At 42.0% G+C, this 15063-nt stretch overlaps 1 protein-coding gene across 1 annotated transcript; it reads left to right on the forward strand.

Annotated features, from left to right (window-relative positions):
- The first annotated feature begins 4057 nt into the window (after positions 1 to 4057).
- CARTPT (CART prepropeptide) lies at positions 4058 to 5704 on the forward strand. Its single transcript, XM_060146115.1, has 3 exons — positions 4058 to 4216; positions 4645 to 4728; positions 5597 to 5704. The coding sequence occupies exons 1-3, from the start codon at positions 4058 to 4060 to the stop codon at positions 5702 to 5704; spliced, it is 351 nt and encodes a 116-aa protein (XP_060002098.1).
- The last annotated feature ends 9359 nt before the right edge of the window (positions 5705 to 15063 follow it).

Below are 15063 nucleotides of genomic sequence, written 5' to 3' on the forward strand. Positions count from 1 at the left end.
CCTAATTTAGCACCAACACCAAATGTCCTTCCCTGAAAGATTATTTTCTTTCACATAGTGATAAAGATGTTTAGTCAGAACAGAGTGAACATCAGTTCCTTTGGAAGGAAGGCTCTGGACTGAAAGTCAGTAAACAGAGGATGAATGCCAATGGAAAGTAATCTCTCTTCCAGAGGCAGGGAGGGTGGAGAGCAGACAATGTAGAAATGAAAGTGTGCCACCTGAGAGATTATAAATGTGTACCAAAAGAGACAGAATGATGTTTAACTTGGGGGGAAAGTGCAGCAAACACAGGTAAAGAGAAACAATCTTAAATGCAAATATTTAAGGATTTAAGGGACTTCCCTGGTGGTCCAGTGGTTAAGAATCCGCCTGTCAATGCAGGAGACATGGGTTCGAGCCCTGGTCCGGGAAGATCCCACATGCTGCGGAGCCACTGAGCCCGTGCACCACAACTACTGAGCCTGCGCTCTAGAGCCCGCGAGCCACAACTACTGAGCCTGCGTGCTGCAACTACTGAAGCCCGCATGCCTAGAGCCTGTGCTCCGCAACAAGAGAAGCCACCACAGTGAGAAGCCCGAGCACCACAATGAAGAGTAGCTCCCACTCAACCGCAACTAGAGAAAGCCTGCGCGCAGCAACAAAGACCCAATGCAGCAAATAAATTAATTAATTAATTTAAAAAAAGTTAATGAAACTGAGGAAGTTTTACTGTTGAGCAAGACGTGGCTGTGGGGGGTAGAGAGGGCGTTAATGGACAATAAAGTATTCTGACATTTGAGCAATATGACAATTCAAAAGGCTGGTGCTATTGCGGGCCATATAGGAAAAGAAATGATTCAAAATTTGAAAGAAGGAGGGAGAGGGAAGTACTGGAATTTGGAATGTCATTTTGGTGTCTGCTTCTCCATGGTCTTCTCATTATTTACCACTTTAGGGCTCCAGAGTTATCATTTAGTAATACTGACCAGCCCCTGTATTTTTAGGGCTTTTAGACCAGAGCCAGACTCTCTTCTCTTGCCAAGTCACAAATCAATTAATGGGTTAATTAATTAATTTTTTATAGTGAAAATTTTAGAACTCCAAGAGACAGACAATGGTCAGAAGAGTTTCTTCCAATCTTTTAAATTCAGATAGCAGTACATGATAAGTAGATCTTACTGGCACTAGTTTCTCAGCTCTCTGCTGATGAGATTTCTCTTCTTGAGCTATTTCAAAGAGCAGAACGGGAGACCTGCTCTATCTTAGGAGGAGTGATTGAGAGATTTGTCTACAGTAAATCTCCGTAGACACATCCTGGTCACTGCTTCTCTTTTGAGAGGTGACTTGACTCCCATTTCTATATCTGAGATGAGAAGTAGTGATTAAATCCACTTATGACTTTACTTGCTTGGGGGTATCAAAGGTGGGGTTTTTTTTTCTTTCTAATGGAGTCATTAGAAAGTAGCAAGAATACATAAATTCTCCTGCCAGGGCATGGTATACAGACTGCAGAACATCTCATGCTTTTGTGCCCTCCCTTGTTATAACTTACATAAGTTATCTTTGGGAATAAAATGGTCTAAATCTTATTGTACCATATGATCCCTAAAGATAGGTTATCAAGTCGTTCTATTCATAGATGAAAAAAGCATTGCAGCGTGTAAATGACCAAGATACCTGTGGCTTGCTTCACAGGATTGTCCAAGGGTCCCTTTCCCAACCCCTCAGCTAAATGTGGTGTCCTCCTTCCATGAAGAGGATAGCACCAACCAAACGTCAGCAGGACTTGAACTTTGAGCTGTTTTTCCAGTAGGAGTGGCAGAAAGGAAAAGCTATTGTTTGTGTCTGGATAGATCACAGTTTGAGAGGAAGTATTACATTGGGAATATCCCCATCTTTGCAGAAGGATGGGCTAAAATCTTGTTTGGGACTGTTTTTCTTCTAAAGCTTAGAATATACTTTTATCACTGGAGATGGGTTTTGCAACAAGTGCCAACATGTGTCTGTAAAGTTTGAGTGGCAATATGTGCTGCTACTGAAGTTTTATTGTATAGAATTGCAAGGTATGTGTGAAAGGCAGAGCTATGGGAGATGCTAGATTAATTTTCAAGTTGCATTTGTCCCAAAGGAAAATGTTTTGATGCTGTTAATATGCGTGCCAGTTATTAGAGGAGATATTACTTCTTTTTTTCTTTTGAGATATTACTTGTTGAATTGCTTCCCAGTGTGCACTTGAGTAACAGTTAAATACTTGATAAATGTAATAACTAGACACATATTATGCAACTATCCCAATGACCCAAAGCATCTGGTAAACAATAAATCTGTGGGAGAATAAATTAGTGGATACTTTAGATGGGGTGGTCAAGGACATTTAAACTGAGATTTCAATGACAGGAAATAGTCAGTTATTTGGAGATGAAGGAATACCATTCTAGGTAAGGTAAGTGTAAAGGCCTCAAAGTGGGAATGAGCTTGGCCTGGTAAGGGACCAAAAAGAAGGCTACTGAGGTTGGAGTGGAGAGGGCAGAATAGTAGGACATGAGGTGGGACAGGGGTACAGATCATGTAGTGCTTGGTAAGTCAGGATAAGGAATTTAGATTCATTGCTTAGTATGGGAAGTAATGGGAAACCATTAGTGTATTTTAAGGGGAAAAACATTCTGGCTGGGGGTGACTTATGGATTAGAGGAAAGCAAGAGAAGATGAGGTGGGAGTTGGGGGTAGGCAAGAAGTAGGTGGGGGCAGCTGTCCAGGACTGGGGTGGTAGTAATGGGGATGGACGAGAGTGGATGGATTCAGGAGCAGTTGAGAAAAAGAGGGTGTTGTGAGAGAAGAAGCCAGGAGGGCAGGCAGGTGGGATAAGCCTGTAGGTCTAAGTAGGAAAACATTGTCTCCCCTACAGGAACTTTCATTTGCGTTCAGGCTGTAGGGACTCCAACCTCTGAAAAAACAGTCTTCACAAGTCACTGAGGAGCTGGCTCACCACTGACTTTTAATCTTTGGAGATATTTCCATAATCAGGAAGTTGCATTTTTTCCCACCCCTTTTTTCTTTCTTTCTTTCTAGTTAGGCTTCTTAGATATCAGGGGTGAGCAGTCGGTAGGAGGGGTTCTGAGGATGGTTGAATTTGCCCTGAGGAAAAGCCGAGATACTGCACACACAGCCACTTGTCTGGTCAGCCTCAGAGTTCAAAGGAGAGCCTTGGTGTTCATTGTGCTGAGGGCCAGGGGTTTTACATACCTAATTTGTCATTCCATTCTCCTGAAAACGTTGTGAAGTACATTTTAAAATTCCAGTTTTACAAAAGAAAAGGGTGAGGCTCAGATATGTTCTTTATGTTGTCCAAAGTCACCCAGCTTGTAAGTGGTAGAGCCAGGACTGAAACCAGAATCTGGCTCTCTACACTCTCCACACCGCCGCTGAACTGGGGTTATTCTGCTTTCCTTCTTTTCTCATTACCACACAGAGTCCACCAAAGAACCCAGCATGAGAAAGGCCATGCGTTCTCTTTCTTTTACGTACTATATTTGCCTCCTCTCCACCACAGAGTACCTCGTAAGGTGCTCAGCAAACGCGCCTGCCTGGAGGCAACACTGTCTTCTTGCTGCCACCGATGGGGCTGGGATAAGAAGCACGGTGGTGCTGGGAGGTGGATCGTGCCGCTGTGGCTGCTAGGTGATGGGGAAGGACTCTTCTGTCTGTGCCTTGACTCGAAGGCATTTTCCATTTCCTAGTCCCCTCCCGCTCTCCATCCCTCACCTCTTGCCCCTCGACTTCAGCTCAGGCCCCTCGGGGAGCGTCCCTTGCTACGGGGCTGACAGCACTTGGGGGCGCGGGGTCCCTGTTTTCCGTGCTCTTGCCCATCTGTACGCAGAGCCTCGTTCCGGGGCGCCTGGAGCCCAGCGGGCATTGACGTCAAGCGGCGGCGAAGCGCTGCCTACAGACGGTTGACCCGGACCCTCCTCCACACCCCCTTCCTTCATCGCCCCCTCCTTCTTCCCTGCGCCCAGGCTCAGGCTCGCTATAAAAGGCGGGAGCGCGGGTTGCCCCCGTAGCGCCGGATTTCAGCACCATGGAGAGCCCCCGCCTGCGGCTGCTGCCCCTCCTGGGTGCCGCCCTGCTGTTGCTGCTACCTCTGCTGGGCACCCTAGCCCAGGAGGGCGCCGAGCTCCATCCGCGAGCCCTGGACATCTACTCCGCCGTGGAGGATGCCTCCCATGAGAAGGAGCTGGTCTGTATCCCCGCCCCCCCAGACTCCCCTGAGCTGCCGCGAGGTTCCTTCCTTTGTGCGCGTCCTTCCTCTCTCCCTGCCTCCCCACCCCCATTCCTAAGTCAGGGCCCGGGGAGGTGGGCGCAGATTCCCGGCTCCCGCTGTTACCCGAAGAACGTCTTGAGCCCACGGGCTCCAGACAATCTGTAGAGCGAATCCCTGATCCCGGCTCCTCGGAGCAACAGGAGTCTCCGAGGCTCCTGGACCTGCGGTCAGTTCGTGGGACAGCGCTCGCTAAGTTTCCACCCCTTGAACATCCCTCTTTGTGGAGTCCAGGGGAGGAGTGTGTGTGGCTCCGGGGTTCCTTATAACTAGGGCTGGAAGAGAGCACCGGGGCTGGGCGCACAGCCAAGGCGGCAACTTGGGGCTCTGCGGGCGGTGTGTTGCAGATCGAAGCACTGCAGGAAGTTCTGAAGAAGCTCAAGAGTAAACGTATTCCGATTTATGAGAAGAAGTATGGCCAAGTCCCCATGGTAAGGCTTTGGGGTCGCCCCTCCCCATGCTTTTCCAAGAGGAAATACACCACCTGGAGTCTTTTACACAACCTTCTCTCCAGGATGTGGCAAATAATTCAGATAATGGGTTTGCAGAATTCTGTGGGCTCCCCTTTGTTTCCACCGTCAGCCCTTGCCCCTTGGCTCTAAGGTTAAAGAGTAGATCGACCATTTCGGAGGATTGAACAGTTTGTGCCAGGAATCAGCCCTTGGGTTTCTGTGGAAAGCAGTATTTCCTAAAAATGTGTTCTTTTCACCTCACAAAGAATTCTCTGAGTTGGAAGAGCCCTTAAATCCAGTGAGTGCTTGTTCCTCTAATTTTCTTCCTGCCTTCTGGACCACTGCCAGGTTTTTAAAAATCTAAGTTCTAGGGTCAAAAATCTTGATTCAGGTCTGGTCACCTTCCTTGAAGAGCGCGTGTGCACACACACACACACACACACACACACACACACATTTTGATCTTCTTGGAGTGAGGAGGGTACACGGAGCAGGGGGTGTGAGAATGTCTGTCTGTTGTTTATCTCTTAGATAAAAAGGTCTTGTTGATTTTTTTTTTCTTTTGGATGAGCAATTAAAGGAGCCAGGAAGTGTAGCTTCCCCACAAAAGGTAGAAGAAAGTAAGAGGGGTTCAATAATTTAAATTTCTTTCTTTTTATGTTCTCTCGCTGAAATTATAAGCACAAGGCTCTCCTCGTTTCAGGCCTGACTGCACTTAGACCCATGGTGATGGTGGTAGGGTTCATCTGTCTCTCCCATGAGGCAGACTTTGTGTTGATGGGGAGACGTGCCTGTTGGGAGCATGGGCATGCGTGTGCAGGGTGACTACACATTGTATTGTTCGCAGTGTGACGCGGGAGAGCAGTGTGCCGTGCGAAAAGGAGCTAGGATCGGGAAGCTGTGCGACTGTCCCCGAGGAACCTCCTGCAATTCCTTCCTCCTGAAGTGCTTATGAGGCGTCCACCCTTCTCCATAAGTCCCCCTGCCCCCACTCTCCCCAGGGGACCACATCTTCATCCCCGGAGTTTGGCTTTAGCAGCAAAGTTTGCATCTCCCTCTGAGGAAAAGGGGGCTCTTTTCCTGCTGTTTCCAAATAAAAGAACACATTAGGTGTTACTGTGTGAAGGGTAATGCCTTGTATGGTGTTGATACGTGTGCAAAGTATTCTATTCTTATTTTATCTGTCTGACAAGCTTTTCAAAGCTTTTTCAAATAAAAAGCTTTTACTTTTTATTTAAATAAAGAAGGAGAACTTCACTTTGAAAATTGTATTTTTGTAGGTGGCATGACAGGATGAAAATTAGATCAGGTAAATCTGGTAGATGACATCACAACCTGGAAAATAAATCACCCCAAGCATCACAAATTGAAGCATGTACAAATTATACATAATAAAGTGTTTTTCATAATTGCTCATAGTGCTTTGTTGTTTCTGCATAAGTAATTTCAACAGGAATGGTGGCATTAATCATGCTGTTGTTTTCAAGGAGAAATATTTTTAAAATAGCAGTCTATTGGGAAAACGGCACCGGGGCTCCAAGGAGTTTTCATCATTAATTAGGAGTTTGCCACACAAGCTTTTGTACACAATTTTTCTTTGATTGCAGTGGTGTGGGGGGGGTGTGTGTGTGTGAGAGAGAGAGAGAGAGAGAGAGAGAGAGAGAAAGAGAGAAAGATGAAATAAAGTGAAGATGGTTGGAGTTGAGTTGATATATTTTGTTTATTAAACGCTTTAGCTAGAATACTTAATTTTAGGTGAAATAAAATGAAGATGGTTGGATTTGAGTTGATATATTTTGTTTATTAAATGCTTTAGCTAGAATACTTAATTTTAACAGGGAGACCAATACAAGAGAAATTGTCCCATACTTTAGCCACATTAAAAGCAATTTGAAAAATTAGGACTTTTGTTTTGACACCTCTTTATTAGAAGATATGCATTGGTTAAAAAAAAAAACAAACAGTGGGCTATTTGGGAGTTGTTGTTTTTCCAAAGGAAGGTAACTAGCTATTTCAGGTGCCCTAAGCATGTGAGACACAACCATTCGCACTATTTACTACACCATCCTGGAAATATTCTCACTTCAAAGGAATAACAATCATTTCAGTAAATAGTTTTGAGGGGAACAAGTGAAAATTAATGGGGGCAGCTTCAACTCAAGAAATACAAAAATCTTAAATGTAAAGTTTAAGAGTCTTAAAATGTTTCTGAGTGCTTACCCGAGGTCACATTTCTGGGCGTTTAAACCAAACTAAGTAACAGTTAGGTGGAAGCATCATGAGAGGAACAGGTGCTTTTTCCTAATGCAAACTCAGGAGGCACCTACATAGTAGTAGAATTTAAAACTAAAGTCCCTCCACTGATTCTTGGGGATCTAGAGTATGCTGTTAAAAAATATTTTCATACACAACTGCCTTTTGCAGTGTTCTCATTGTTACTGTTATCATGGCTGGTCTTCCTAATAATCTTGCAAGATACTGTTATCACTCCTCTGCCTCCACTGCAGAGGAGAAAACAGACACCAAGAGAGGAGACAGAACTAGCTCAAGTTACCCAATCCTAAATCATGATCTCAGCTCTAATTTCTCTGACTCCAAAGATTTATCTTTTCTCTCCATGTCCCTCCAGAACAGGCTGTATGGACTCCCAAATTCCCCAGAAGCTCTTCTTTTTTTAGTAGAAATTAGCTCATTGGGATGCCAGTGTATTTTTTGGGGGGAGGGTCACACTTCAATTTGAATTCCAGGCTTTAGTTGTGATTGAAATGTGTTGCATTTTAATCTTTAAAAACTGAAAAGAGTTATTCAATAGTTTCATAGTCCACTGCTTTTCCAGAAAGCATTTCAGTTGAAATTCTATCTTCTCGAGTACCTTAACTCTTCCCATTTGTGTCAGTCCTACATAAATAAGATGTGGAAATTGCTTTAATCATTGGTTAGTGCACAGATAGGACCCTCAGGGATAACACTTAGAACTGCTTCCTATTTTACCCTGGAATGTTTCACCCAAAAGCAAGAAGTGTTGGAGGAATTTGTAGTTCAAAGAGAAGAATAAGAATATTGCTCTAAACCCCTTTAACTTGCCCCCTCACCCCTACCCCTACTATATCATCCCTCCTTTCTTGTTTAATACAATTAAAGGGTATGGACTTATGGGGGATTGATGATGGAGAATCTGTGGGCTTGGTATGAAAAGGCTTTTTCCAAAAATTTTGTGTGGGTGCCCAGATTTTAAGTTCATAGTGCTAGTAACATTTTACATTAACGATGGCAACATTTAATCTTAAGTGGCTTGTTGGAAGTAACGTTGCCTTTTCATTTTATCAGTATTAGAGCTCTTCTTCTAATAGAATGTCTTAGTATGTTTAATGATTGAAGGTCCCTTTGGTAGAGGACAAGAATATTAAAGATGGAGAAAGTTTAAATGAGAAAAGTTGTCCGCCATATGGAGGCTTCCATGTGTGTGCCTTAGAGACCTTTTGAGATTGGGTGAAAGATCAGGGGTCTGAAAGTTGACAAGCTGCTCGATCTAAAGATCTGGGGAATAATATTACAAGGCATAGGAATGGAGCAGTGTTTCTCCCAGGGGCCTGGAGATGATGTGTGAAAGTTACTGGAGGACTTTTCTCAGTTGCATACAAACATTCCCCTTCCCATGGTGATTACTGATCTTATACCCCTCACCCTATGCCAGAATCTGGAGGGCTACGAGGGATGCATAGTCTACCTGTGTACCTGTACCCTCTCCCGACCCTGAAAATGGCACATCTGACTCTAGGTATTGACAAAGATTCTTCGCTTGACCAAACTTTAGTCAGCTTCCTGAACCTTGTCCTAGACCCATCTGTGTGCTTCCTTGTAAAATATAGTATTAGCAAGAACCCTGCTAAGTCAGTTTATCAAGAACTCCCCACCCTGGACATCTGATCGCTCTCCAAATATGATCAAGTTCCTTACCCTCCACCACCCCCGAAGTGATGTCTGATCACCCTGGCCCACCTTCAGCAAAGATCCTGTTAGATCAGTTTAGCCAGGATCTCCCCTTTTACCTCTTAATAACTTTCCATTCATAGACCCCCCCCCAACCCTGTCCCTTGGCCATAAATTACTACTTGTCCATGCTGTATTTGGAATTGAGCCCTGTTCTATACTGAGGTCTCTTTTCCATTATTGCAACAGTCCTGAATAAAATCTGTTTTTATGGCTTTAACTACTGTCTAGCTATAGTTTTTCTTTGACAGTTTGAAGTGTAGTTAGGGAAGGGAATTTAGGATTGTTTAGTTTAAATAAGATCCTCAGGTGGTTCTGCTAAGCTTCCTGTTCTAGAACCACTGCAATGCTGAGCTAGCTTTTAATATAACTCATTCATTCCACACTTTTTTGAGTATCTTCCATGTGCTAGGTACTGAGAACATAATGGTAAGTAAGATAGACATAATTCCTGTTCTCATAGAGTTTATAGTCTAGTGCTTGATAGTCTAGTGGTGAGAAAAATTAATAAGAAACAAACAAAAATTACAAGCCATGAGAAATTCTATGAAGGACATTGTGGTATCAAATGAGTGACCAGGAAAGGTGATATATGAGCTGAGAGTTAAAGGATAAGGAGCCAGTTATGTCAAAAACAGAGTGGTTGGAGTACTCTGCCACAAGGGCTTCAGGCAGAGGGTTTGACATGTTCAAAGGCAGGATAGATGTCGACCTGCTTGAGGAACTGAAAGAAGACCAAGGACTCTTAGCAGATGAATGCCCCATGAGGAGAGGCACAAGTGGCTACCCCTGTGGATAGTTCTTTGGGCCCCGTTGGGTGTACACAGTTGCCTTAATCAGGTGCCAGGTGAAATTAACAGATGTTCATAGGTTAGAAATTTCTCTTGAGAAAGTAGGACTGAGAATAAGGAGGGTGGTTGTCCTGACATCAACTTTTAATCTTCTTTGTCTCAGTGATGGATGAATATAATTCTCTCTTGCCTGGCTAATGTGTGTTTGTGGTTTATTTCCTTTACCTTCCTAAGTGTGGGTGTGCTTTTTTCAGGGTATCTAGTCCTGAGGGTCTATCAGCAAAATTCTTTTGGCTTGAAAATAGTTTATGTAAATATTTCTAGCTGGTGTTCCCTGCACTATTGAGAAGAGGAATCAGAAGAAAGGAAGAGGTTACAAATTTAGAAGAAAGAGGAGATAATTGATGAAGCAAGGCTCTTGTCAGGGATGAGGGGATGGGATTCAGAGCCAAGAAAAAGATTAGTTTGAAGGAGGAGTGGGAAGGTGGGAGAACATGTTGTGCACAGATGCAGGTGAATTTGTAGGTGTGTTGGCAGGAAGTTGGGGTGGTTATTTATGGCTTCTGTTTTCTGAGGGAAGTAGGATATAAAGTCATCTGCTGAGGAGGAGAAGAAGCAAATTGTCCATTCAATAATTATATATACACAATATAGAAATTGATGATAGCGAGTGTGGAACCTAGAAAAATGTTATAGATGGACCGGTTTACAGGGTAGAAATTGAGACACAGATGTAGAGAACAAACGTATGGACACCAAGGGGGGCAAGCGGGGTGTGTGTGTGATGAATTGGGAGATTGGGATTGACATGTATACACTAATATGTATAAAATGGATAACTAATAAGAACCTGCTGTATAAAATAAATAAATAAAATAAAATTCAAAAAGAAGAAATTGATGATAGCCAGGTCTCTGCCATAAAGTGAGAGTTTCACCATAAAACATGATACGTCTAATACTAGACAGAGAGAACAGTCAATTTAGAAGGCCCAAGAGGTGAGTTATCAAGGCTTGTAGACAAAGTGGTAGTTGAATATTCTTTGAAGAGTGTAATATTTCAAAGGGTGAAGATTGGGAAAACTTGTTTAAGGTGTGGGAAGTAGCGTGAATGAAAGTACACAGGGAAAAGAGAATGCAGTTAGAAATAACTTGAGCACTGGGTCCATGTGGTGTAAAATGATGAAGGAGACAAGTTTGGCTCAGATTGTGGGGTAAGGGGCTAAGGCTTTATTCCTGGTAGCAGAATGATATGATCAGGGCTGTGTTTTAGGAAGCTCTCTGATAGCACACTAATGGAGGGACCAGAGAGGGAGACATGGGCACAGAAAGGGCAGGTGGGAGGATATTGCAGTAGTCCAGAAAAAAAGTGATGAGGGCCTGGATGGATAAGAGCAGTAAGGATGGACAAGAGTGACAAAGAAGACATTGTTCAGGAAAAGTCTGAAGCGGTAGTTTCCCAAAACTCTTCTGTTTGTGATGGTGTTTTATTTCATCTTCTGTGGTAAAGTGGTGTGGAAGTTGGGATACCAAAGCTAGATGTATCCAATTTCTAACTGTTTTAATTCAAAGTTTAGCATACTTGCATTTAGAAAGTCAGGTTTATTTAGGTATAATTTATATACAGTAAAATTCATCCTTTTGAAACGTACATTCTCTATAAAATGTTCTTTGTTTTATTAAATGATAGTGGAAATAGATGGTTGTTTTCCTAATGTTGCCATTAACAAAACAAAATTTGGGATCTCTATTTTCAGATGCCAGAATTTGGGGGGAAATTTGGCTGGTCTAGAAAATCTGGAAATCTGGAAATCTGGAAGCCATTGAACTCCTGGAGACTTGTGAAATGAGGAATCTGAAAGGCTGGGAGGATGGTAGATGCCAGAGAAAGGAGACATGGGGAGAGATGCTTGCAGCGGGGAGAGGACTGAGGTTTTGAATCTCTAAGGAACCTGGAGCTTCTCTAGATTTGCTCTAGGTTCTAGTTCAGGTATGGTTTCACCAGAATGGAGGTAAGGGCAGGGCAGCACTGCAGTGGAAGCAGGAAGCCTGGTTTCTAGTCATGGCTCTGCCACTCGTTACCTGTGTAGCCTTGCAGGGATTCGGACAGGCTGACATCTAAGATTCCCCTTCCAGGTGAGGTATTTGGAGACTGAATTCTACTTTATTTGATCATATCTAATATTCTATGTTTGAGCAACTGGGAAATAAAGCAAATATGCCTCAGTCCAAATTGGTTTTGACTTTACTTGAGCTACAGGCTTTAACAAGAAAGATTAAACCTAAAATCACCTCAATTTAAGTTTGGATTTTAAAATAACTAATAATTTTCTTCGTATAGGTTTTGGACTTATTAGGTTTTAGAATTTTTTCAAGTTTTAGATTATTTGGTGTCTTTTTGTTGCAAGTATGTATGTTTTTTAATTCTATCATGTTTCATAACTGGTTTATTGATATATAGGAATGTTACATATCATGTATAAACATGAGATCCTGTAATGTTTCTGAACTTTCCCATTAGTTAATTTTAAATACTTTTTATATATTCTCTTGAATTTTCTATGTAGACAATCACGTTATCTGAAAATAAAGATAGTTTTCGCTTCCTTTCTAATTCTTATCCTTTTCTTATTGTTTTATTACATTGACTGGGTCTGTCAGTGTAATGTCAATGGTATAGAGGTGACAGCAGGCATTCTTATTTATGCTTGATTTCAGTGACAGTGTTTCTTAAGTTTAACAGGAAATGTGTGTGTGTATTAAAAAATATATATACCCTTTCTTAGACTGAGGAATTTTACTTTTATTCCTGGTTTGATAAGTTTTTTTCTTTTTCAAAAATAAATGAGTATTGAGTTTCAAAGAATTTTTTCTGCATTTATTGAAATAATCATTTTATCTTAATCTATTAATATTTTACTTGACCTTTTAATAATCTGACTTAATCTACATCCTAGAGAAGTAGTCAGCCTCTAGCAGACTCCATGGATACATGCTCGTGGTTGAGCAATCAATCTTGGTGGAGTTCTAAGGTGGAAAGATCAGGATTGGAGTCTAAGATTCCACCGTGTCCTACAGCCATAGCCCTTGATCCTGCCAGGTGAGCAGCTAATACTTCTCACAGCCTGAAGGCCTGGATCCCTTTCTGAGAGGCTACAATCTGATTCTTCTATACTCTGGGCAGGCAGTGGAGTGTGATGTGTGTCCCCATCACAAATTTCTCCCAACAATGCTTTTCTAGACTTGCTGTTTTTGCTGCCGGTCCTTCACCTTGTCTGCTTGACATGGTGAATTTATTGATAGATTTTCTAATTTATTGATAGCTTTTCTTCTTTCAGTTTACCTCCATGTCCAGGTTTTCCTCTCCTATCACTGCTACTCCTTTTCCTGACTCCTCATGGCAGCTCTATTGGGTTGTGTAGTAGAATCTTAAACTCATAACTGGTACCTTCCAGTATCTTTTAAACTAATCTAGTATTTTATATCCAGGTTTTTAACATTTAAATTTTTCTATATTTTTACCTTTGGAGTAATATGTTAACATTTGCATTAAAATACCCAACCAATAGCAACACTTTTCTTGACTTAATTCTAAGTTTTATTGGCATTGCTCATCATTGACTCTTCTTAACATTGTCTCAATTTTTGAGTTCTTTACTCCAATTGATGGGAATCTTTCTTCGAGTGCCTTTCTGGGGACTGGGTACTTGGATATTGTGTTTCTGAATCCTCTCATACTTGAATTTGTGTTTATTTTGCTTTTTCAAAAAACAGTTTTTAGTAATTGATGTAGAAGTGTCCTGTCATGCTGTTGGTCTGTCGTTTTCTGGCATTGGGGTAAGGGAAATCTTTCACTGTAATTGTCATTTTTTTTGTTGTTGTTGGAGTGTTGTCTCTCCCTCAATATCTGAGTAGAGATTATTTCCTATACTTGTATTTCAGAAATGTCACTCAGGGTATCTTGGGGTAGGTCTGTCTCCATAATCTCGCCTGAATCTTGTTGATCCCCTTCAATGGAAAGATTCTAGATTTTCTTTGGTTAAGTGAAAGATATTTTTCTCATTTCTTTGATTATTGTTTCTCTGCTGTATGTTTAGTTCTCTTTCTGCGATTCTTTTACATAAATATAGAATCTCTTATATCTATGTTTGTGTGAACTATATCTTTTCTCCTTTTTACCTTGATCTTTTCCCTCTGAGTCCAGGGGAAAATTTTTGAGGTGGTTCTCTAATTCATAACTTGGGTCTTCTTTGCTGCGTGTGGGTTTTGTCTAGCTGTGGCGAGCGGGGGCTACTCTTCGTTGCGGTGCGCAGGCTTCTCATTGCGGTGACTTCTCTTTTTGCAGAGCATGGGCTCTAGGCGTGAGGGCTTCAGTAGTTGCAGCACGCGGGCTCAGTAATTGTGGCTCGTGGGCTCTAGAGTACAGGCTCAGTAGTTGTGGCACATGGACTTAGTTGCTCCACGGCATGTGGGATCTTCCCAGACCAGGGCTTGAACCTGTGTCCCCTGCATTGGCAGGCAGATTTTTAACCACTGCACCACCAGGGAAGCCCCATAATTTGGTTTTATTCAGTAACTCATCTTCTGTTCACTAGATCAGCCCCCACAAAGGAAATTTCCCCAAACTCCCTTTTCTTGCGGTTCTGATGTAAAAAGCAAATACTCCTGAAAGACGCAGACCACTGATTTACTCATGCTTATGTTAGGATGGGTTTTCCACAGCCTCTTTTTTGGTGACAGCAGAAAGACTGAGGTATCAGGGCCCCATAGGGAGACACTGGGACTAGCTTTATCTGCTTCACCCTTTGCTAAAGCCTGGCTGGAGATCTCAAAGGCTCAGCACACACCCCCAAAGGGAAAAAGAGTACCAAGGGCTCCAAGATGGCATGTGGGAGTGGCACCTCTCATTCTTCAAATCACATCATGATTGGAGGAGTGGTTTTCTTAACCACATGCAATACGGAAAGAACTTTTTGTTTTTATTTTGCACTTAGTAAGGGTTGGGGGAGAGAGAGGGAGAGACAGAGAGTGAGAACGCTTGTGTGCTGTGTTGGGGAAAGGTTGAAGAAGAAGTCATTTGGAAGAGGAATCTATGGGAAGAACATAAATATATGTCTAATGAACATTTATCTAGTTATTTGCTGTATGTTTATTAGAAACCTTTCTTCCTGCTCTCCAATGAATTCTTCAGTAAATTCTTTGTTTCTCAAAGTAATAATTGATGTGGTTTCATTGAAAAAAAATGCTTATCAATATTTCTTTCCTTTAGCCAACAGCTAGCATGGTAAGTTAGCTATACCCATTCATTCATCCCTTTACTCATTATTCAACAAACATGTTTTAATTGTAGCATAGTTGATTTACAATATTATGTTAGTTTCAGGTATACAGCATAGTGATTCAATATTTTATAGATTATACTCCATTTAAAGTTACTGCAGAATATTGGCTATATTTCCCTGTGCTGTACAATATATCCTTGTTGCTTATTTATTTTATACATAGTAGTTTGTATTTCTTAATCCCTACCCCTT

This window comes from Lagenorhynchus albirostris, chromosome 3 (assembly GCF_949774975.1).
Source record: "Lagenorhynchus albirostris chromosome 3, mLagAlb1.1, whole genome shotgun sequence".
NCBI lineage: Eukaryota > Metazoa > Chordata > Mammalia > Artiodactyla > Delphinidae > Lagenorhynchus > Lagenorhynchus albirostris.